Genomic DNA, 25099 nt, shown 5'->3' with positions numbered 1-25099 from the left:
AGGAAATGATGTAAGTTGCATTTCACAACCAAATCAGTTTGACAGTTTTTCCCGTTTCGGTTTTTTTTGCCATAATAGCTCTGGTCTGTCCCTATTTGTGGTCGTGGTCGCCCTCTGCAGCCCACCACCGATCACCGCCCACCGCCGCAGACAATTGAATTGCAATGAAGAGTGCTCCAACTCGAAGCAAATGGTTGGGTAGTGGAGTGCAGCCAGTCGCAGGCAAGCGGCGCTTAATTGGCTGGTAAATCCTTCTACTCGTATCTGTGGGTGCCGTAAATGCCCAACTTGAATCTTGCAGGCACATCCCTACAAATGTCCACAAATACTCTTCAATGTCGTAGCGGGTTGAGCCGCAGCTTAACAAATGACAGGTACACTTATGTACATCTACGAATAATTGTAGATCCCCTTTGATCATTTTTTGAAAGCGGCTGCAAAATATGCTGAATAATGGCTGTTAACTAGCAATGGGCAGACACACATACTCAAAGCTGTGCTGTATAGATACAACTATATTCATTGTCCTCCTTAAGCCACTGAACCTTGTTGGCCAGCTGCAGGCGAGACAGGCCCGATAATAATATCAATTAAGTTTGTAAACTGGTTTCGATTTCGAGCACTGAGTACTGGAATCGCATGCGTAAGAAGTCAAGGCACGCACTCTTTTTGGGCCCGACACACTTTCATTTTTGCCCAGCTATGGCATCGGCGGCAGTCGGGCCAAGTGGTTCCACGTTCCACTGGGCTGCAGTGAATTTCATATATAAGTGAGTGTTACGTAAGTGTCGAACTGGGGACTGTATCTAAAGCTGCTGCTGCTGCTGCTGCGACAAGATTGCTGCCGACTCACTTCTGTTTGCTCCACTAGCAGTCGCTCGGCGGCGGGAGGCGTCTCTTGATGTGTTACTTTTGGCCACAGCCAAGACGGCTGTGTGGGAACACACTGTACAGACGAAGCACACAAGGGCCTTGCCCCACCAGTCCACCAGTCCACCAGTACGCCTTCTCGGACCGAAAACCGGTTTCCAAGTTACACCTTTCCCTATGGGCTTTTTGTTTTTGTTTTGCGGCCACAGTGCGAGGTAATACTGCGAGGACAGTCGCGGGCGCGATATGAATGATTTAGTTTGTTTTGCGGTTCATTGCCCTTTCTAATGTCTTATCGCAACGTTTTGCATAATGCGCAGAGTAATTTTTGGCAATAAATAAGAATTTCCTGGTGCCAGGCTGCTTTTCAGAATTTAAAAGCAAATGTCAAGCACATTCGCACACCAAATAAAATTATTCGAATAAGAGGTGCCACGGACTTGGCCCATTATTCACACAGATAAAGATATGCCCAGCAAAGCGAACCATCTTGAGTAGTGGTTAAAGCCTAGCGAATTTCCTGTCTTTGTTCGTCTCTCTTCGTTATAATCATCTGTGCCTCAAAATCGCTTCCCAGGCAATTCTTTTCTTTGTACGCTCCAGTTTTCAGCTTTGCTAACACCTTCCCACACTCCCAGCAGGTCTCCGCCATTGTGGCAATTCAAATCTCTATTATATGACCGCTGACCAATTGCGTGACCAGCTGGGAGTTGGCTTTGGTTCAATGAACCTGCCACGTTGCATCACTAGCCCAAGTCTCTAATTATGGCAATTAAGCAGTCATAGCCAAAGCATTATGCTAAAGAATGACAATGCTTTGATTTGGAGTTAACCAATTTGCATAATTTATACATACCGAGCCGAAGCAATAGTTATGGAAGTTTCTCAATCTGACTTTTGGCAGTTGAATGATCGCTAGAGATCCGAGTGTGGGAAAGGAGAATGTGGCACTGCACTAAACTATCATCTTTGTTCGGTGAATAGTTCTGGGATATTCGGGCTACAATCATTATTATCTGCGCCATCACTCAGCTTGATTTCAGTTTCGTTTAAATATGTATGTACATACCCTGACTGACAATAGACAATTATTATACTCTTTCAATTAATTACAAAGTTTCGAGAGAGGTGCTAATAGTTTTTGTAGTCTTTTCCTTAGACATTTATGGTGGTTTCAATGTCTCTGAAGCTTTATTGAAGTTGGGTTGCGCCATCAGAATGACGCATCAAATTGAAGTTTTTTTGTTTGTAAATGAAATCATTATAAGTACACACATTATTGAGTTCGCACTCGGCCAAACTTCAATGGGGGTCTTTGAAAACTCAAGAGAGAGCGTCTGAGGTACTCGTAACCAAAATTGCTTAAGGCCAAATGCAGCTGTCAGTCTCATGCTCTAAACGACTGACCGACCACTTATTGAGCTGTCTGGCAGAGATGAACAACAAATCACAAGATAATATTGGATATATTGGTCAAGCATTCTTGGCATGAAATCGGTCTGTCAAGTCAAGTCAAGGAAAAGTAAAAGTGTCCCCCACGCACAAGGACATCAATAAGCTATACATAAATCGCTGTACATATGTACATATGTAAACACACACTGACACCTTTGACCACACACTCACCTTGACAGACGAGGCAGTTCAGCAGCATTGCAACAGCAACAACAACTTCCAACTGTGACCATGTGATGCTCAATCCTTGTGCAGTTGACATCCTCGCTCGGCTGATTGTTGCTGTTGCTCCTGTTTGGCCCTGACGACGCGTTTTCCTCCATGCTGCTGGTGTTGATGATGGTGCTGCTGGTGCTTCCACGACCAAATTGGTCGCTTTCCTCCACATTTTCGATGCGCAAATAAAACAAAAGCCAAATCAAAAGCGAAAATAGTTGTGTTCCAGCTCCAAGACCTGCGCTTGCGTGCGTGTGCGTGTGCCTGTGCGAGTACGGTGAGTATATATTCGTAGGTGCCACGGATGGGGGCGCTAATGATGCTCGCGACTTTCAGGTAGGTGGCTGTTGTTGGTTCGCATTTAAAATCAGATTGGAATGCTGTGCTCTGACTCTGATTTCGTCTCGTTTCGGTTCTTTTCTCTTTTCTTCGGTTGGTGGGGTTTTTCTTTTATCTTTGAGTGCGGTGCAGTCGCTAAATGTCGCTAAAAACTTGGCGGCAAAATGTAAGCCGTTCCTTTTGAGTGGTATTTTCTCTTATTCTTTCGAGGTCTCAGCAGGCTCCGTTATGTACATGGGATGCCATGGTATTGGTGGACTGCCTGCGCGTGTATGCGTGCATACATTGTATGCATAGTATGTACATAAATGTATGTATCTTCGTTCCGCGGCGATTCTATTACATTTTTTTTACTTTTACTTTATAACTCTAAGTTGCATAACATTTATTATCTCAATTTTATAACACATCAAATATGTATTTGCGGTTGCTCTCACTTATAAATTTCTTATAGAAATTGTTGGTAAATTATTGCACAATTCACATTTAGAATTATTGTAGTTGGACTTATACACAGAATTTACTTTGAGTAAATGTTTTTTTTTTATGGGTGTTGTTAAATAAACTATTTAAAAAACAAACGAAAAGTTTTATTTTGGGCTAGGCCCATTTCAATTATTTCGGGCTTTCGGCTCGCTCACTTTTATTTGTTGCTTTTCACACGGCTTGTAAATGGATTTATTAATATAACTATAAAAAGTTGGTTTATTTCGTTTCCGGTTCAAGGGCGGATTGGGTTTATTGTTGAAAATTCGGTTTGGTGCATCCTTTTCAGCGCCAAATGCTTGTGGAGGAAAATTTAACGGAAAAGCGTTCACGCGCGCGTCAGGGCAAGGGCGTCAGGGCGCCAAATGCTTGTGGATGAAAATGAATACTGATAGAAGCAAGCTCAAGAATACTGATACTTAGTATATATATTCCAGTATCGATAGCTGCTGTTTGGCGATGATTGTAGCCACCTCGTTATGCTCTCCCACCTTGCAAAGTAAACTGCAAACTTAAAGGAAAAACGGTCAAGTCGAAGTTGGATACAAGTTGTGCTCGGCTCGAGCGTGATTGAGTCGAACCGAGGGCTCACACAAGAGCGAGCAAGAGGCAGATTGTTATAATTCCAATAGGAAGAAAGGGACGCGTCGTGGTTGGTATTTTCTGTATTTAGTATTTTTAAATGTGAGCAAGTTTGTGAGCAATGCGCCAGGTGGAGGCACTAAATGGCGGTTGAATTCAAAAGCTTGGAAGGAGTAAGCAGTTTTCTATTTGCATTTTGCTGTCAGTTTTGCCCTGTGTCATGCCACGCCTCGAACCGCAGAAGCTACAAATACATGAAACGAAATTCAGGAAAACATGCAATGTAAATGACTTCACACAGCAGCATTTGCGGTCAAACTGTTTTTGCTGTTGCAGCCACAAAATAATCCTTTCTGTTCCTGCCTGCTGATGTTTTATAAATGCGCGGCAGCACACCCACCAGCAAAAGCCAACAAAGTATTCTCTTAAAGGTCTCGCCAAGCTGCCATGCAAGCGAATTCGACCACCAACAAAAATATTAAGACGTCTGGGAAAACTCATTTGAAAGACATCGAGAACAGCGTAGCATTTTAATGCAGAGTGCGCCAAGACCTGGCCGGTCAAAGACTAGGCTGCAGGAAGAAGGGCGAGAAATGGAGCTCGAACGATAAGGGGGCAGCAACAACAGAAATGGCAGCCGAAAATGAGCAGCCGCCACAGGAAGTGGGAGGTGTGTGGACCAGGGACGAACTGTGGGAGGAGATACGGCGGCCATGACAGCATATCCGACAGAATAGAAAGAGCAAGAGTTTTACTACAAGCGGAGGAACGAACCAGGCGCGTAAACACTGCAAGTATTCATTCCACGATGACCGCGAAACGAGTGAAGTGGGGAAGTGGCAGCCGCGCATGGAAGTCACTTTGTTCGGCGCATGTCCACTCACACTGATGCAGATTCCTGTATATAGGATGTCGCAATTTACATGCCGGCATGTGAGCACCAACAGCAAAACAATGGATCCCCACTACCAATCCCTCAAAAAAGGGACAAAGCCAAAATGGGAATACAAGCTTAAAGATTCCTTGAGCAGACAATTTTGTTTCCCATTTTATAATTGTTTCTGCCGAAAAAGAAGGCAAACATTTCCTATAAAATACCGACAGGATAAGTTAATTTTTCCAGACCTATTTCTTCTGCAAGGAAAGTTTCTCAAAGAGTACATGTCCTTTCAAACAATTATATTCTGGCGCGCGCTCTAGCCGAGTCGATAGTATCGATGGTTAGGTTTCTTGCTTTGTCTTCTTTGTTGAAACAGTTTTTCATAAACAATCCAAAACCAAGGGATCTCTAAAAGAGGCTAGATTGTAGAAAATTAATTTTTCTATTGGATAAAATAATCTGCACAGTGCTAGGGGTCATAACTTGCTGGTAATATTTATTAGAACATACAAATCGAGAAGTATGATACAGTATATTTTTAAAGTGAGAAGGAATATTCTGGTATATTTATATAGATAGTTCCGCTGGAAACGACGTCTGGGAAAATATCGATAATGATTACCATCGACAGTGAAAATAGGGCTGTCAAGTATTCAAAAAATATCATATCGGTGGTATATTTGTTTGGAAAAAACAGGATGACCATTTAAGGTATATTACTTATCAGGATATTTCGACCACGAAATTGAGTTCATTGTATGTTTACGGTGTATCGGTATATAATGGTATATATAATGAATTTCATCGGCCTATTAAATTCCATATTTAAGGTATATTCAATAATATAGGAGGGTATCCTAACTTCTATTCGTATGTTTTTCAAATATCCCTCTAGAACTTTCCCTCTTCTCAGTAGGAAATATTCTATTTTTTTTGAAGGGATATTTCTCGGTCGCAACATGGAATTTTCATAGCAACAACGAGGGAGCAATACTAAGCAGCACTGTTCCCCAACATTTTTCATGGAATAAGCAACATTTGGTACCCTTGGAGGGAAGGAAATTCTCGAATTTAGAAAATTATGGAAATCTTTGGCTCTAATCAATGAAAAAACAAGTAAATCTGCGTTGGAGAGATATCTTAACAAATTTGGCATAATATTGAAACAAGCCATTATTATGTTTAAGAACAGCTTTAAAAACGAAATGTTCAAATTAAAACAAAAATTGAAAAAAGGGTATAGAAAGAAACATACTACAGGGTGGCCAGCAACAAATAAATTAAAAACACATTCTAAAAACGTAGAAAATTGTAGTTCCACGGCGAGAGTCTTAATTTGATGGCAATATCAAACAGAATACTAATCCCCAATATCCCAACACTTGCGGGGAATTGAATGATGATTCTAGTGAAACTGCATTTTAAACGCTGAGATTCCTAACCAGCTAGTAATATCAAATATAACATAAAAATCGAGGAAAATAATTAATATTTTTTTTTGATCGGATTTTGATCGCAGCTAGGAAAATTATTTAAGATTCACGCTATATTTCCATTATATTTTGAAAATGCAAAGGTATATTTCGGTATATTTACGAGGCCCTGACGGTATATTTTATTGATAATTTCGCGGTCACACTACCATCCACCAATACCAATTAAAAACTACAAAATTGTTTGTAACAAATATAGAACGAAATATACATAACGAAGTGCAGAAAACAATGAACTAATGTAAAGCAATAGTGCAAGTACTCCATTTAGCGTGTTCCCCGCGTGGAACTACATTTTTTTTTCGTTTCCCTCATTTTGTGTAATGGTAATGTGCGCTTGTGCTTGTGTGTGAGAGCGAATCGAGTAAGTACCGAAAGCGAGACACCGACAGAGACAACGACGAAAAAAAGGCGACGGGACAAAAACAACAAGCAACGCCTCGTCGCAGGAAAAACTGAATTTGATTAAAAAGTCGAATTTTTTGGTTGATACAAAAGCAAATCAGGCCTGGCCTTGATCGGAGACTCAAGTAAAAGTCAAATTTGCAAACCGTTTTATTAAAATTGTAACTTTATTCACCTGCAAAATTGAAGCTAAGGTTTTGTCTTTTTCGTTGAATTGTAGAAAAAAAATTACTGTGGAACTTTAGCAGTAGCTACATCTTTTCGAAATATATGTGTACGTATACAAGTCATCCCAGTCGTCGGTGCGAATGTTCGTGTAAAACTCGCGTGTTTTCGTACGTAGCTTGGTGCTTGAAATATTCGCAAAAGTCTGACGACTGAGAAAACAGCAGCACAGGCAGGGCACGGCGAATCTGGATTAGGCTGCGGACCAGGACTTAAAGGAGCAGCAGCCTCGACATATTACGCCCCACATTGGGGCTTGGCAGTAGCTGTACCAGCAGCATCCTCAGCGTAAAAAGCAGGAGCCAGAGCGCAGCGTACGCATCGTCAGCAAAAGCAGCACGGGAAGCGGTAAGCGCAATCAGACCCATACAAAAACACACTCACACGCACACATACCATAACAATTAGATAAATAATAATATTCTTACTGTAAATAATTTGTCATAGCTATTATTTGTTCCTAAGCTTTCGCTACGCCTTTCGGGAGCTGTCGTTCCCTTTGCTTCCCCTCTCTCGCACACACGCACACGTTCTGTGTGCGTTCTTCCTCTCTCCTTTTGGTGCATTGTCAGCGGTTTCCAATCGGACCAAAATGGACTTCCAATCGGAGCTCTGTGCTTTGTTACTATGCTGTTGTGTTCTGTTTTGCACTCACACAGACGCCAACTGGTTTTTGTTTATAAACAAACAAGAAACGAGATATCCGCGCAAGCAGTTTTCGTTTTTTCTTGCTAGTGCAGCGAGCAAAGTTTACAGGCAGAGGCAAAGGCCCCTGACCAGCGTCTTCTTCGTTTGGGAACAGGTTTCCCCCCACTCCTCGTGTGCATTGGGCCCAAATGCGAGGTGGTTGCACTGTCAGATGGTTGTTGGCCCCAAATTCCATGAATTTTCTAGGCCAAGAGGAGATGGAAACCAAACCATTACAGTGGGTACTGCCTATGGAAAATGCAAATTCTGCATAGTCCCCCATTGAATTTACATTGCCGGTCTTGACTGTTGATTTTATGTGGGCCGTGGAAGGTGTTGCACTGCCAAACAGGTTGGGGTTGCTCCCACGCCAGTCGCGGGGGACGTCCTTCTGATGCTTCTTTGTTCAAGTTTGGTTTTGTTGTTGTTGTTGTGTTGAACGCCTTTGCAACCTGTTGTTGTGTGTCATCGCTTAAGACCGCCCGTTTGTTAAGCGACACTCAGACGTGCCACAACAACAACTGTTTTGCCATTGATAAAACCCGCAGATAAGGCAGCGGCGAATGTCAGAGCGTTGGTCATCTTCGATCGCCCCCGGTTCGGATATTTTCACGCCCCGCCGCTAGACAGTGTGTGTGTGACATCATGCCAATTTATGAAGCCGTTCAATTGAGTGGCATGAGAGAGCGAGAGGCAAAGAGTGCATACTATATTGCTTAACTGTTTTTAGAACTTAATTCCGTTAGTCATAAGTGGGACAACAACAAACCGGTTTAATTTGCATGAAGTGCTGCTTTTTGGGTTGCTTTCCTCCAACTCCTAAACCTTCTTCGTTTGTCACCACCCAACATATACCCCACACACCCACACCCACAGCCACATGCATGCAAAACGCTTTTTACAATAATCTGCAAACTGGCATTTTCATTTCCATTTCCATCTTACTAACATAACGATTTGTTGTACATTTGTTCTGTTTGCTGGGCGCCGCTCGTGCCGGTGCATTTGGTTACACTTGCCGTGTGTGTGTGGTTTTGTCTTTCTGTGCTCGGCGTGAATGCGTGCGTGCAGATCCTGCGAAGGTCCTCCCATGTTCCTGCAAACGGGAGGGGGTGGGAAGGGAACAAGGCCACAGTCAACACACCATCAGAACCACAACCACCACCAGACGGCGCATTCGCACCACCATCACCTTCAGCAGCAGCAGCAGCAACAGACAAGGAACACACTGTTGCATCATCCGACACCGCAGCAGCAGCAACAGCAGACGCAGATTGTCCAACAGGATCCGCAGCAGGTCCACGCCCTGTACGTGACCAATCACAGCAACCTTCATCCGCATCAGCAGCAGCAGCTGCTGCAACATCACCAACAACAGCAACAACAGCAGCAACAGCAGCAAGTGGCGGCGCAACATCATCTACAACAGCAGCAGCAGCAGCAGCAACAGCAGCAGCAGCAGCAGCAGCTTCACCAACAACAACAGCCGGTGCTCTACTATCCCCCTAATCGATTCGTCGCCCACCCGTCTGGCAACAACAATGCCAGCATTGGCGGCGGCGCTGGACCCCAATTGAGCGCCGCCGCCAGCAATTCTGCTCTTTCTCTGGTGCAACATACGCACGTCGGCCATGGCGGGCATGGAAATGGAGTGCTATCGTCCTCCAATAGCAACACCAGCCTGTCCCGGGCCCTAAACAATACGGGCATGCCGCCACACTTTTCGCAGTCAGCTGGACTGATCTCAACCCCCGGCGGCAATGGAAGTGGATCCGCACCGGCAGCCTATCTGACCACCTCCTTCATACCATTGAATCCAGCCGCACAGCTGATTGGCATGCAGCCCACGGTGCAATTCCAGAACGGAGCTGGCGGCGCCCAAGCTGCCGCCTTTTATACGGCAGCCGCACAGTCACATCAGAAGCAGCTGCAGACGGCAGCCCAGCAACAGCAGCTGAACACTGGCCCAGCAGCTGGCCAGATTCAGTACTACCAGGTCCCCAGCAATGTGAACAGCGGAAGCAACTCTCACAGGGGCCCACGCCAGCGCTCGGCGACGCCGCAGCATCAGAACTATTATACGGTGGTAGCACCCGGTACACCGCGTTCCCCTATGGTAGGCCAAACAGCGCCAGGATCTGTGGCGCCTATGATGGCCGCTCGCAACGGTGGACTCAACGGGCCATCTGCATATCATATACAGCCGAACTTTATTCCGGGCTTAGCCCTGGGACCTCCCACTGGGATGAATGCAGCGCAAATTCTGACAGTGCCACCCACAACCACAACGCCAGGCGTTGGCGCTGGTCTGCACGCATATAATCCACACATACAGCCGACCAGCAATGCTCCGCCAGCATTGGCAGTGGCCAATGTGCCTGGAGGAGTTCCACCTGGTGTGGGTGTGAGTGTGGGGGGTGTGGCTAGTGCAGTGCAGAGCGGAGTAACTGGAGTACCCGCCGTTGCCGGGGGAGGCTTCACCACCGGCTCCCCTTTGGTTGCACCGCAAGCGGCAGCTGTAGCAGTTGGCCAACCGTTGACCATTGTCCCGGAGAAGGTTCGAGAGCGCCGTCATGCTATACCGATCATACATCCGGATACCTATGAGGTGCTTGATACGAGCAGCTCGGTGTTTGTTAAAAAGGAATCGAGTCCAGACACATCGCAGGACAATGAAACGTTGGACCAGTACCAGGTTCTATCTCCCATTCTAATGGCGGTTGATTCTTCATCAAACTCTCAGCTGCCGCCTGAGTTGGATGATGGCACTGGAATGATGGTGGTTGAGCCCTCGCCCGACAAAATTGGTGGTCTAGTCTTTGTGAATCTAGATGGGGATCAGGACGGCAACTCGCCCGTCTCAATGCCGCCCTGTACAACGGATAAGGATCAGATAAGCACCATTGTCAAGGATATACTGGCCAATGCGAGCCATGTAACCGACGATCATCTCAGTTTCTGGCAGTCAAGCGATGGTGAGTCATTAAACACTTTTGACATTTAATTCTCTAATTATTCAGAGAACGTAGGAACCTGTTCTTGACAGACAGACAGACAATTTCCACACAAATTTCAATTTGAAACTGTTAAACAAAAGCAAACAAAACAGCATAAAAATAGGTCACAAATTGCATGAGTTTGACCGATTGAGGAAAATACTTAGATATTACTTTTGACATATTGTATTTAAATTTCTATATTTCTGCTCCTCACAGTGGATAATGTACCGGCGACCCATGACAGTAAGGAGTCAAATTCTTCGCAAAGTGTAAAGGAACGAGAAGAAGAGCAGCCGCCACAGCAGCAGCATAACCAGCAGCAGCGTCCCAAGTCGGCCAACAAACAAAGTAAGAACAAAGGCACAACTCCACATCCAGACAGAACTAAAACTAAATTAAACAACTTTAGGTACCGCCACGCCCGCATCTATAGCGAATGACGTGGCCGAAGCAGCCGCCAGTGGTAAATCGCGAGTCACCATTCTGTACAGAAACGAATCGATGCTGGAGACACAGGAGCAGCAACAGCTGACAGCACAGAAGAACACGAAATCCATTGCCACCACCGCAGTTCCAATTCCAACTGCAGCTTCGGTCGAGCCTTTGATTTCAACCAGCGAAAAACCAGCAAATGTACCGCGGCCGTTGCTGCAGCGCATATCGTCGAGCACAACAACTTCAGGAACATCCTCATCGGCCGCCTCCACGCCCACCCATCAGCCTAAACAGACGCAACAACAGAGGAAGCAGCAGCAGCAACAGCAGCCTAAGCAGCATAACCAAGCTGGAGGAAGATCTGGCCCAGTGGCTTACACACAGCCACTGACTCGCATGTCGCCAGCTTTGGCACTGCTTACCGGCGCCATAATCATCAACCCAACTAGCAAAAAGCATCGGAAGGCTGTAAAACGGGCAAAAGAAATCGAAAAGAAAAAAGTGAACAAACCAACATCTACCACAAGCTACAACAGCGACCAGAGTCAAGGCAGCAGCGTCATCCACAGCCCCAGTGGTAGCTTGCAAGCATCAGAAACAGCTACAAATACCAGCAATAACTCTGCTGCTTCTGACATCACTTTGACAGAAGAAACAGCAGCAGCAGCTGCAGGAGGAATCCTGCTAGCAGACACATCCAAAGGGGAGGCAGAGGCTGCAGCAGGAGCAATTGTTGAAGAGAAGGCGCAACCGACGACTGATAAGCTTAGTGCATCATCTAGCAGTAATTCTAGCGTAAGTTCTAGTCTAAGTGACAAACCACAAAACGTGCAACCCAAAGAGGAGCCGCCACCGATTGGCCAAAACAACAACAACAATGACGATAATAATGAAGTCATAGGAAATGAAAAACGTGAGTACATTGCCATTGAATTCCTGCTAAAGGCACAAATCTAACCCTGAAATCTCTTTCTTTTCTTTTCTTTGATATTTTTGTAGCGGAGGAAAAGCAACACATACCAATCGATGAAATCGTATCGAAATTCTTGCAAACAAATAGCCCCAACAAAAACACTGAGGATACCCCGGAGGGGGAGACGCCTCCACAACTACAGTTCCTCAACAGCAGCGGTTCGACGTGCGGAGAGGAGGAGAGCAGCCAATCTATGGTGCAGTGCAGTGTGGAGCAATCGAAGAGTGAGGAGAGTGTCGCCGTTGCTGATCTGAAGTTTGGAGACTTTAATGACGATTCTCGCGAGATCGAGACCACCAGCAGTAGTTTCATCTGCAGCTCCACTTGGTCCAGTTCGACGGTAACGGAGTCTACCGAGGATCCACGCGATGAGCTTTCATCGCACAGCAGCCACATATCGGTGCCGAGCGTAGACACAGCCGTCGCCGCCGCGGTGGTTGCCATCACGGAGAGTAGCAGCAGTACCACCACCAGCACCGACTACGTGGACTGCGCTCCCAAACAGAGTACGACTACGACTGATATATCGACAGCGTTAAGCAGCAGCGGCAGCAGCGCTGGTCGCAACTCCAGCAGCACGTCGAGCAGCAAGAAAAGCTCTCCCGTACACAATAGACGCAAACATGCTGATTCGCCAAAGCCCAGAGGAGGAGGCAAGAAACAACAACAAGAGGAATTACCGCCTGTGACGGCCACAACTGCAGTGAAACTTATCCGATACAGCATAGACGAATTGCGCAAGCTATGCGAGCTGCCCGTGTCTCAAAAGCCACCGTTGGTGCCCTGCCAGAAGGGTGACTGCATCTCGCAGCTGTTTGTGTCCCGCATGATCATACATCCGCACCATAACCACCAGCAGCAGCAGCATCTTCCGCAGTTTCAGCACATGAACTTCAACGAATCGATGGACTTTGTGCCGGGCAAGCGCGGGCGCGGTCATGGCGGCTCGAATAAGAAGCATCACGATGGCGGCCACCAGCAGTTGGCCTCTGGATCGGGCAACATGGGTGCTGCGAGCAGCAGCAGCGGAGGCAGTTCGAGCTCCAATCAACGCCACATGGACATTATACGCGTGCAGCTGTCGCTTAAAGAGGAGATCAAGCTGTCTGAGTGCGAGAATGCGTGGCAGCCGGAGCCTTTGCGTCGTAAGGCACCCGCGGCAGTGAGTGGTGGTGCCAGTGCCAGTGCTAGTGCCAGTGCCAGTGCCGGTGGCTCAGAGGATGATGGCGACATTGATGGTGTCCTAAAGAAGGTGCGCGGCATACTGAACAAGCTAACGCCGGATAACTTTGATGTTCTGCTCAAGGAGATGTCCAGCATCAAAATGGATACCGAGAGCAAAATGACAAATGTAAGAATTTATATATAAATATAATTTATATAATTTTAGCTTCTACTTAAAACCCTTTCAAGGTGATGCTGCTGATCTTTGAGAAGACCATCAGTGAGCCAAATTTCGCACCCACATATGCGCGATTCTGCAAAGTTTTGTTCCACGAGATCAAGGCCGAGAACAAGTCGCTATTCACGTCTTCGTTGATAACTCGCATTCAGCACGAGTTCGAGTCAAATGTGAACGATGCAAATGCCAAGACAAAGAAACTGCAGCCTACACTGGATAAAATGAATCAGAGCACAGATGCCACACGAAAGGCGGAGCTGCGTGCAGAGATGGAGGATCTGGAGTATCAGTTCCGGCGTCGCGCCTGGGGTACTGTACGCTTTATTGGAGAGCTCTACAAGCTGCAGTCTCTGACCAGCGACCGTGTGCTGCACTGCGTGGAGTCGCTGCTGGAGCACGGCTGCGAGGAGAAGCTCGAGTACATGTGCAAGCTGCTGACAACAGTGGGACACCTGCTGGAGAGCACCCTACCCGACCAGTACCAGCTGAGGGATCGCAACGAGAAGATATTCCGGCGCATTCAGGACATTGTGAATCGCTCACGTGGCACGGCGCATCGCCAGCCACAGTTCAAGATCAGCAGCCGCGTGCGTTTCATGATGCAAGATGTGCTGGATCTTCGCGGGCGGAACTGGGATCAGCCTGTGACGCCGCAGCAACTGAGCGGCCGTCAGCGGCACAAGCAGCAGCAGCAGCACGACGACTCCAAGGATCAACAGCAGCAGCATGGGGGACGAGGCAACTCGGGCTCACAGGCGGGCAACTTTCAGCAGCATAAACAGCATCAGCACAGCGGGGGCCATGGCCACGACAGCAGCAACTACTTTCTGCAAAAGATGCCCAACAAACAGCAACAGGACAACCAAGCCCTCAGCATAGATCTCAATAAGCTGCGCTTCAACACCAGCAACGCAAACGATGACTCGAGCGCCAAGTTGGGCAATCCGTCGCACTATCAGTGGCGCAATCGTCCGGGGAGTGGCACCTCATCGGGTGGACCACCCACCAGCCTTTTGAAGCGCGCAACCTCCGGGGGACATAACATTACGTACGCGCCTTATCAGCAACAGCAGTCGCAGCCATCGTCGGCTGGCGCTGCCCCACAACCAGCGAGCAGCAATAGAAATAGCAGCCAGGAACGGTCACAAAACCACGCACACTTGGATGCGAAACAGTGCCAGGAGCTGATTTCTAAACTAGTGGATGAGGCCATCAACGAACGCAACTGGCAGCCAGAAGTGCTGAAAATGTGGCGGTCGCATCAGTCGAAACACCATTCTGCCGTGCTGCATTACCTGCTCGGAAACTACTTGCACCAAGGGACAGTGAGGCAGCAGCAGAGGCTGGCCTGTGCTAATGTCTTTGCCTTCCTGATGACTAAGGACGCTGTGGACAAGGCGACGTTTGCTCATGCATATGCGCAATTTGGCGAAGGTCTGCCAGAACTGCTGGTGGATGTGCCCAAATGCATGGGATATTTGTTCGAATTTGTGGGCCCCATCATGCATGCGGGTCGTCTGAACCTCAAGGATGTCTGGCAGCGGCGTTGGCAGGACAATTTCGAAGTCACACAGTGCTTTGTGTTTGCCTTCGTTAACTATTTTGTGCGTGAATTCGGTGCTGGCTACATACGAAAGCTTTGGCATAGCGATCTCAAGCTGGATCGCGGCCAGATGTTCTGGGGCGACTGTCGCAAGCATCGCGATTTTGTCAAGTCGAACAAATTCTTCTTCCTGGAGCCCAGCCAGGGTCAGACTGGTGGAGGCCAGCGAGTGAAGCTCACGCCGCTGCAGCGTTCCCCGGAGGATCATGTGGTGCGAATCAGATATCTGCTGGGACAGTCCGGCGACATGGCCATGGATTATATCAACACCAATGTGGGCATCACTGTCGACTTTGTGAGGGAGCTCACTCGATTTCTATGCTGTGATATCGCACTAACTGTGATTGCAACAACCAACAACAACAAGGCACCCGGCAAGGGCGGCTCGCAGAACAGCTCAACATCGCTTCAGTTAAACGCCGAGTGCTTCAGGAACCGATGCACGCCCCTGTTGCGGCTATGCATCGATGCAAAGGAGCCGCTGGATATCGCCTGCATCGATGCGACAGTTAACTCACTGCAGGAGCACTTCATGACCGAACTGGAGGACGAGATGGCCGCCTGTGAGACCATCTGTAATGCATTCAGCGTGCTGTACGACTCCGAGGTGATACCCAAGGAGTCCTTCGAAAAGTGGTACAAGCTGGAGGTCGAACACTCATCCAGAAACCGAAGGCCCTTCATTGACAAGCTGCGCAGCTTCATCGAAGATCTTTAGATAAAACACCAAAGAGAACAAACAGCAAATATACGTACAGCATACGTACCAAGAACAAAGACGATTCAACACAAAAACACCACATTTTCAGATAAAACATTTAACAATCTATAATGACATGGGGGATTCCCAAACCATTCGACAACGAATGATAATTTGACCTAATCGAATCGAATCAAATGTATTGGTTTTTAAACACACAACCGAAACAACAGAACAACAGCATCGACTGGCAACAGAAAAGCCAGCCATTGATTTTCATTTGTATCACAATACGTTCCTTAAATGAGATGCTAAGACGCTTTTCTTCGAACCCACACAAACCCGTATCGAAAATCAAATAAATAATAAATAAAAAGTAATGGAAAAGAAAATTAAACAAAAATGAAATGGTCCCAGAATCTCCCATTGAAGAGTTCAAGTCCAGTTCAGTGAAAGGCAGGGTAAATGAAACATTAACTGATTTACATATACATACATATATTTGACATATATATAGGATATAGGATATCTACGGATCTTTTCGTTTTCGTAAACCACAGTATTTCGTTGATTATTACAAAAACAAAAAACAAAACTTGTGTTTCCGCTTAGGGAAGAACACCGAAAGGTTCTTCCTAAGCCATCTCTATCGTTTAAAGCCTTTGCATATGCGTCTTTCTAGACCTTAATCGAAACGTTTTGTTCAGTTTTTACCTTTCAGTACAAAGCTTTATGAATTTGCATTGTTTTTGTTTTATTTGATTTATTATTATAATTATAAAAAACTATTACCTACTTTTAATTATTGTGATTTCTACGAAAACGGCTCAAAATGAAACTGAAACCGATAAATTAACCTTCTCCTTACAACAAATCTCACCCTAACACTTTCTCATCTCAAATAACAGATATGTATTTAAAACCTCAAATCCTGAGGGGTCTCCCTACTGTTCGAAGAAAAAAACTTCACGTATATTAAAAAAAAAGCAACAAATAAAGTATAACAAATAATAAGCTATACGCAAAAAAAAAGGAAAATAAAAGAAAAGAGAAGGAAAGAGAAGTATACCAGACGTATAAAGAAGAAGACGTTGTAAATTATAAACAAATTAAAAGTAAAGACATGTAAAGTATTTATAACACAAAAACACACATGATACATGATGATTATCCAAAGATAAATCTAAAGAAATTAGCTGTAAAAAGGAAGGAAAAAATACACTATTCTTAAAAGCGAATCATCTATGAAGAAGAAACAAGCAACCCTCTTAACTATAAAGCTATTTAAACCAAATTAAGAAGGAGAGCAAAACAAACGTTGAAAAAAAAGAACATAAATAATAATCTAATGTAAAAGCATATAGAAACCACTCACAACATCATTAAGAGAAAAAGAAAAAACACAAAGAGCTCTAAGCCGCCTTCGATTAGTTATTTTTATAAAATTGAGTAAAAAACAAAATTGAGAGAAAAAACAAAAAATCTCCAAAATGTATACATCAATACATTTAAAGTGGATGCAAAAAGCAAAAGAGTAGCGAATGAAATTAGTTGTACGAAACTCTAGACTTTTTTTTTTGTGTGTGTACAAACTTTTGTTTTTTATTTTTATTTTTTACACTACAAGTGACAAGAAAAAAGTGAAATTTTAGTTACGGCGAAGGCAAAGGAGAGTTATAGGGAGTTGTATGCATAAGAAATTAGCAAAAACCAACAACAAATAAAAAATATATATATTTAAGAATATTAATAATAATTCTAACAGCAGGAAGATACCATACATACAAAAATGAAACGCTTCTGCACTCAAAAGCAAAACTATTTCTAAAGCCAAGCTAAGACACTGTTTAGGAGAAGGCTTCTCCAATCGCACACCCCCACACATTGAGCGTTGAGGGGCGAGTGGAACATTTAGTTTCGTAGCAACATTTCGGCAGGCATTCCAAATGCGTTTTGGCCACCACCTTCTGAGATACATTTCACACTTTCAGCAGCTGAGCAGAGCAGAGCAGAGAAAATAAAGAGATCCAAATAAGCAAATGATCCACAAAAAATACAACTATATATATAAAGTATAAAGTTTATATATAAAACAGAAATACCCATAAAACAGGAGTGGGAAAGGCGGGCGGGGTAAACGGAAAAATACTAAAAAGAAAACTGTGTAAACTGCAAATAATAAAAAGAAGAAGTAAAATGGCAAGTCGTTTTCAATGTGGGATGATGTGCAGCACTTTGAGGGAACGGATATCCCAGGAAGGACACTCATGCATGCAGCACACACACACACTATCACATTCCCATACCCATACACACACACACATATTCACGTACAGCATTTGTTGGTGACTGGCAGCTTTTAAGATACATTTCGCATTTGCTTATCATAAGGGTTAAGGATAACGCTAACGCTATAAGGCTTGTAAGAGACAAACGTAAGCACAGTCTAAGTTCGACCAATTAAGCAAATATATAATTATATTTCCCTTATTTTTCGCTAACCCGCAGTGAAGTAGTGCAGGATGGAGCGACGCGGACGCATACCGGTGGCCAAGTTCCGCACCCAGGAGGCGAAGACACGCAGCAGAAGTCGCGTTCGGGAGCCGGACTACAATGAACAGGATCCCGAGCATGATATGTTCACTCTGCTGGAGGATAACATTGCCCTGAAGGAGGAGAATAAGGCGCTCAAGATGGAGATTGAAACGCGTTTGTGCAGCAAATGATATCAAATCTGAGCTGAGTAATCCATAATTTAATCGATTTGCAGATAAAACCACACAGGAGGAACAGCAGAGCCAGCACGAGAAGCTGTGCATCCAGCTGGAGGCACTGCAGCAGCAACAGGCTAACTTCGAGACCCAAATCAAGGAGCTGGGCGGCAAATTCAGCAAGGCCCTTAACGAGCGCAATGCCCTGGACAAGCTGCACAAAATGAAGGTCGATCAAATACAAAAGTGAGTCAAATCGGACAACAATCTAGTGGAATTTCCATGTAAATTCAATTCAACCCATAGTCTAACCAGCGAGTTGGAGCACATGCGTGAGAGACAGCAAGAGCAGGAGCCCACTCCCAGTCAGAGCCCCCAGTTGGTGCTGGGCTCGGCAGAGCTCAAGCGAAAGTTGTTCAAGATACTGCAGCAGGGCAGCACCGACAGCGGAGACAGCATCGGACATCATGATTTTGACAGCCTGGTGGATGTGAATGCTGATGGTGTGCCCATTACCAGCGGCCTTGTGGAGCGTCTGGCGGATGAGTTCCTGTCGCTCAAGAACGCCACAAATGCCGTGGAGCTGCAGCTGTACGAGGCCAATGAGAAGATGGCCGAACTGCTGGAGCATGTGAGTACAGAAATAATAATAAATAAAAGCAAAATCCTCTACGGATTTTCCTTGTGATTAGCAACACTCCCTGGAGGAGGAAAACGAAACGCTGCGCTCGGAGAACACCAACCTGACCAAGGTGGCCAAGCTGCTCACGGAGAACATGAAGGAGAGTGTGGAGACCAGTCAGAAGTAAGGAAAATAAATCTATTAATCATGAAAGTAATGATACAATACAAATATGTTACCCTGCAGAATGGAGAGTGCTTTGATCAAGCTGAAGCAGCGCAACGATGAGCTCACTGCCAAGACACGCGATCTAACCGATGGACAGCCCGGAGCGAGGGCCAGTCTCAAGGAGGAGCAGGCCGAATTTGAGCAGATCCAGGATCAGGTGCAGCAGCAGGCTCGCGAACATAACGAGCGCATTGTGGAAATGGTTAGTGCGGTCTTTTGGTTGCACACTCTGCCTCTAAGCACGAGTACTATTTCTATCTATCTATCTATCTATCTATTTATCTATCCGCACTATATCTTTCCTATCGATCTATTAGCAAGCACGCAGCGTGTTTGACATTTTCAAGCCGCTCTCGAATATATTCAAGGGCGGCAACTGAAGCACAACACAGCTGCTGTAGCTGCAGCAACTGAATGGCACACAATAATAGACATACATATGAGAAGTGCATGGGAATGTGTCGCCCTGTTTGCCTTCTGCTGGGTGTGTTGTTGTTCCCTACCCCCCACACAATCATTTGGTGCCTGGGGCCCATCCAACATCTGTCTGGGAAACGTAAGCAATTCGCTTGCTCTGCGTCGCTTCTAACTGCACTCTGCCTCCGTCTCCGCCTCCGCCTCGGCCTCTGTCTATCTCTGCACTAACTTAACCCCAACCAGATGCTTTGATTGATCTACTAATTTTCCATTACCCTGCCACCCTCCACACCCCACACCCATGCCTCTTCCTGCTCGCTCCCCGCCCGTTCTACCCTCTCGTTTTCTCTGTTTCTTGCCTTTGTAGCAAAGTCTAGTGGATGCGGCTATAGCAAAAACTACTAACGATGAACTAAAAAAATTACAACTTAAGTTGGAGATACTCGAGGAGCAGCTGCGCGAGGCACTCACGCGTGCCGACCTCGCCGAACAGCAGCTGGCAAACTATCACAAATCGGAGGCGAAGGCACCGGCAGTGGCTCCAGCACCGCCACCACCGGCTCCGCCCATACCACCGCCTATGCCGGGTAAACTGTTGTACACGGCACCGACGAAGGTCGGACTGGGGCTGGGTGGAGATGCAGGTGGTGGTGATGCGGGCAGCTTCAGCGATCACATTCTTGGCCACAACCTGCGCAGGGGCAGCGATAAGATAATAGATAACGTCAAGCATCAGGTACAGGCCGAAGCAGCAACAGGTATGTACACATCCAAGTGCTCGAAAAACAAACACTTTACAGACTCCCCCGCCACACCACTCCAGCATCCATTGGAGAGTCAATTTCAACCCCACTCCCTGCCCAAAAGCTGTCCCTTTCCTCTTAATAAGCCCAATTTGTCCGAATCGATATTGGACCCTAAGCATTGATCAAGTTTTTAGAGCCATTGTTCAAAACTTTAGAAGCGCAGTAGAGCAAGGTCCAAACATGTGCAAAACTATGCAAAAGTGGAAAGTGGAAAAGTCTGCGAAATACTTGAAGCATTTGAAGGGCCTACCAGCTCTCAACCTGAGTCTAAGCCGCTTCGTTGGGTTTTCTTTTACTGCCAAAAAAATGCCAGGCTCTTGTCAACGCACTGCCAGGCAGCCAGGGATTAGCTGAGAACATGCGTGTCCGGCTCCAAACAATAGCAGGCCTTCAACGCAAAAGGGGCAACCCTTTTTTGTTGTTGGTGGTGGCCGGGAAATCTGGCTGAAGGGTGAAGGCTGAAGTGCCCCAACTTGTTGCTGTCAATTGTCAATTGTGCCTCACGCCACTCACTCGCCACGGCTGCTGCTGCTCTAGCTCCGGCTCACGGCAAACGCAACATGGCAACCCGTCTGCGATTGTAATTGATTTTACCTACACGTCGTGTCGGCTTCTTTTACGGCTCACTGCATACGCCCCGATCCGATCCGAACCAACCCGCCCTGTTCTGTTCTCCGCTTCGCTCCCCGGTACGCCGTATGCTGTATCCAGCATCCATTGTTGACTGCTGCAGCAGCAACTTCTTAATTAAGTTTGCGAGCAGCTTTTCGAGGAGAATGAGAATGGACGGGCAAGTGGGCAAAAAGCAGGCCAGGGCAGGGCAGGGCAGGGCAGGGCAGGTGCGTGCTGGCCTGGAATAGGCCGTGAGTCGCTGCAAATTAAAGCCTCGAAGTGAAAATGATGTAAAATCTAGTCAGAGAATATTTAAATTTGGATTCTTGGACATTCTCTTTTGCCGCCTCTGCTTGTGCGTCTCGAGTCGAGGAGCATCAACGTGTCGCATCGTGTGTGGGTGTGCAAGGACGAGTACGAGTACGAATGTGAATTGGAAAGTCCCATTTATTTGTAGCCTTTGTAAGTTAATTTGTATCGCTGTAGGGATCGTTATTGTGTCACGCGCTCGCTTCTAGGAATCAAGTTAGTGAAAACCTAATTAGCGTTGGATTTTCCACCTGCTGTGTGTGTGCGATGGACTCACATTTTGCTCGCTCTTTTATTATTTTTGTCATAACTTCATAATACATTTTTCCCGCACAATACGTTGATGTAGTCAGGGGCGATATACGAGCATATACATATAGATATGTATGTATGGCTATGAGTTGTGCACTTGTGGGCCTTCTGCTGCCGTTTAATTTCCGCTTTTATTAGATTGAAACAATTGTAAGAAATATTGTTGGACTCCACCCAACTGCGCCTCAACTTGGCTGGGGGAATTCAGAGGCTATGGATTGGAGCAGAGATTGAGATATCATCATGGCACATGACACTTGTTTGATAAGCGAAATCAAATGCAAATCCATAGACCCGCATGTGCAACAGAACATAGTAAATGGTTTGTTCTGTACGAAGGCAAACACCATACAACATATACGAGTATATTGCTCTTCTCCTTTCTCTCTGTGTGCGTGTGTGTTTGAGGATGGAGCAAGAGCAAGCCAGGAAAGTGCATGATTATATTATGCATGCATCCATCCGCCAGGAGGCAAATATGTATCTACTTGTATAAATATATGAAATATCGATTCAGACAGCGACTAAACTTGAATGTCCATAATTTTTCCATTAATACGTAGGAAGATCTGTTCACATCAGTCACATGAAATTGTCGCCTGGCAAGGGCCACTTACACTTACCCGTACAACATTCTCAGACAATGTCAGGGCCATGCTTATCACTCTCTCACACACAAACAGCAAACACACAGATGCAAACACACTCACACACACATATGTATAGAGACAGCGCGCTCTTTCACTAAGTATTTCCGTTTCCGCTTTGTTGCTCTGGCTGTTGCGCCTAGAGTTGCCTACTTTTTGGCGCGCACAACGCGTTGCATGCATAACGAGCGCACATTCAAATCAAAATCAATCAACGCGCGTATTGTTGGAAGCCAAAAAATGCCGAAACGTACAGGATATATATAATACTATAAATTTATATATAGTGCGATATATATGCGCGGATATACGAGGTATAGAGCCCGCTATTACTATGAGTGTTGAGCGGAGCGTGGAGCGTGGAGCGCGCGCGCGTCTCTTGAGGCCCATGAAGCGTTTGAGCTGGCAGCGTGCCGTACATCAGCTTTACAGCTAGGCATCATTGCTGCTCGTGTTTCCTGGTCGCACTCGTCAAAGCCATCCTCGTCGTAGTTGTCGTCGTTCTGCTCGTTGTCGTGGCAAAAACAAATGAACCAAAGGGATGCGGAACGGGACATGGTGAGGTGTCTGCAGAAGATGGATAAAGCGAAGCGAGGTTTTGCCTCCACCCCATACATATATGTACATAAACCTATACATATATACCTGGACATACATAACAACAAGTAGTTGCTATTGTTGTTGCTGCTGCCATGGCTACTACCAACAGCTTCACTTTCAATGGCCTCTCCATGACCTGCCCTGTGCCAAATCGTTGTGTACGGATGTATACCCATGCTAAGCCCCCAGCGGCGGATACTCCGCAGAGCAGAAATTTCTCTTTATTTTTTATTTGGGAGTAGTAGAAAAATTCCAACACACACGGAGTAGCCGGTGACAGACACACAGAGGCTGAGTGCCATTTCCGGTTTCACGGGATGCATTGAAAACTTAAATTTGATTTGAGTTTGCCCCGTTCCATGCCCTACAATGCCCTACCATGCCAGTGAGCCATGAACCCAACTGAAGCTGGAAAATCTGGGAACTGGAGCAAAATGTGGGAGATTTTTTGTTTGGCTTCCTTCCATTCCTTGGCAACGTGGAGGGAACGTGCTCCAACTATGGCCTGCCTTCATTCTGGCTTTAAGCAAGCGAAGCTTTCACATTTTTCATATATTTCTGTTCGTTTCATAGCTTTATGTTACCTCCCGTCCCAGATCCAGCGTCCTTCCCCAGCCCAAACTGTCAGCACAAGGCAGGGCCGTATCAAATTCGACTACGACTACGACGATGATGATGATGATGGTGATGGGTATGGCGGAGAGGACGCAATTTATTATTTTTACGAGAAGGGGCCAGTCCACAACTGGACTGGACTGTGTTGGGTGTGCAAGGAGGAGGCGCGCAACCTCAGGCTCGCTTTGTTGTCTTGGGCTATGGCTTATTATTATTATTTGTGCGTTTTATATTTCCGTGTTTTATTGCGCCACTTTTCTTATACACAAACCTTGGCTGCCCATCCTCCACAAGCACACACCACACCCGGTAGCAAGAGAGAGAGCAAGAGAGCAAGAGCAAGAGAAAGTGTGCGTGTGGGGGAGACCATAGATTTTCATTGACTTTCTTGAATCCAAGTCAATGCGTCTTCAGCTTCATTTGTCGCCAGTGACAGTTGTCGAGTGGCAACCCGTTCCGGCCTTGTCCGTGATTTATGCCATACCCAAGACCCCATAGAACCCATCCTCCCACACCATTTTAAAGTCCAGCACTTTCTTCATTGATTGTGTTCAAGGCGAGAGAGAGAGAGAGAGAGAGAGAGAGAGAAGGTGAGTATACCTTCTCCTTGGGCTACGGTACGTTCCCCGCTCCACCCTAACAGCTAACCGCATGTTAGATAAGCTTCTGTAGCGACTTATTGGCTAATATCGAGCGCCTGGCCAAGCATTACACTCACCCCATTCCACTCTGTACTCTTGCAGGTCTTGACGCTTTAGTGCGGGAGTTCAAGTCGGGAGGCGTTACACTACGGCGACGCAATCGCCGCAGGACTGGCACCAGCGAGGCCCTCAAGGAGATGTTCCAAGTACTGGAGATAAGTCAGAAGCAGAATCGCAACTCCAAGATATGCGTGGATCTGAATTTAAACATTTGATAAGCTCACAAAGGAGTTCCAAGCTCTCTAACTGGCTGCTGTCTTTGGTCTCAAATCTCTCCGCTCAGGACTCTGCTGACTGTCGCTGAACAACAACGAACATTCCATGCATTTCCAAAGTTCTAACCCTCCCTCCTAACCTCGTCTAAAATTGTATTATTTTATTATTGTGTGCCTTTTCAGAATGAAATCAAAAAGCCATTTTACCCTCTTATAAGCTTAAGACTTTTCCTTTTCAGGATATATTTAATCCCCGGTATCTATACCATAAATTATTTATATATTGTTATTGGCATTTTGACATCAACCTTATCCGCCCTACGATAATGTGTTCATTTTAACAGGTTTCGCGCTTTTTTACTAATCTTAACAACCCCAACGATTTATATGTTTTGAATAAACTTTTAATATTTAACAAATTCAAACGGAACTTTTGACTTTTGTGATACTCAAGGGTGTTCCATTACTGTTGTGGAAATGCTGCGACATTTGTACGCTGTACATGCGACCAGAAATATGCGTACTCCCCGCGAAAATGCGCTGAATGTGATTGA

General features: G+C 45.9%; 3 protein-coding genes across 11 annotated transcripts in view; 2 read left to right on the top strand and 1 right to left on the bottom strand.

Moving 5' to 3' along the window:
• Positions 1-3448, bottom strand: part of LOC117584933 (protein Skeletor, isoforms B/C) — a 20015-nt gene extending 16567 nt beyond the window's left edge. Inside the window, exon 1 of one of the 2 annotated variants that reach the window (XM_034274092.1) lies at positions 2497-3448. In XM_034274092.1, coding sequence (XP_034129983.1) covers positions 2497-2713 — 217 coding nt within the window. In that variant the 5' untranslated portion in view covers positions 2714-3448. The remainder of the gene's footprint in view (positions 1-2496) is intronic. The other variant, XM_034274093.1, reaches the window with a different exon arrangement.
• Positions 3449-6460: 3012 nt separating this feature from the next.
• Positions 6461-24964, top strand: LOC117585034 (shootin-1). Of its 8 annotated transcripts, none has more exons than XM_034274283.1 (10): positions 6461-6685; positions 6947-7000; positions 7070-7299; positions 18259-18459; positions 18521-18707; positions 18768-19092; positions 19154-19266; positions 19330-19513; positions 20096-20486; positions 24373-24964. In XM_034274283.1, the coding sequence occupies exons 4-10, from the start codon at positions 18273-18275 to the stop codon at positions 24543-24545; spliced, it is 1560 nt and encodes a 519-aa protein (XP_034130174.1). In that variant the 5' UTR covers positions 6461-6685; positions 6947-7000; positions 7070-7299; positions 18259-18272; the 3' UTR covers positions 24546-24964. The 8 variants fall into 8 exon arrangements, 7 of the variants coding, with proteins under 7 accessions (XP_034130174.1, XP_034130175.1, XP_034130173.1 ...); XM_034274284.1 differs by having other exon boundaries at positions 6461-6689; XM_034274282.1 differs by having other exon boundaries at positions 6947-7299; positions 18264-18459.
• LOC117585385 (eukaryotic translation initiation factor 4G) lies at positions 8696-16736 on the top strand. The gene is made up of 6 exons (XM_034274834.1): positions 8696-9055; positions 9107-10613; positions 10854-10985; positions 11047-11985; positions 12072-13396; positions 13459-16736. Exons 1-6 carry the CDS (start codon positions 8696-8698, stop codon positions 15766-15768), a joined length of 6573 nt encoding a protein of 2190 aa, XP_034130725.1. The 3' UTR covers positions 15769-16736.
• Positions 24965-25099: the final 135 nt, after the last annotated feature.

Source organism: Drosophila guanche, unplaced genomic scaffold (assembly GCF_900245975.1).
Source record: "Drosophila guanche unplaced genomic scaffold, DGUA_6, whole genome shotgun sequence".
In the NCBI taxonomy this organism is placed as follows: Eukaryota; Metazoa; Arthropoda; class Insecta; order Diptera; family Drosophilidae; genus Drosophila; species Drosophila guanche.
Note: the sequence above shows the minus strand (reverse complement) of the source record. Positions and strands in the feature narration are given on the sequence as shown.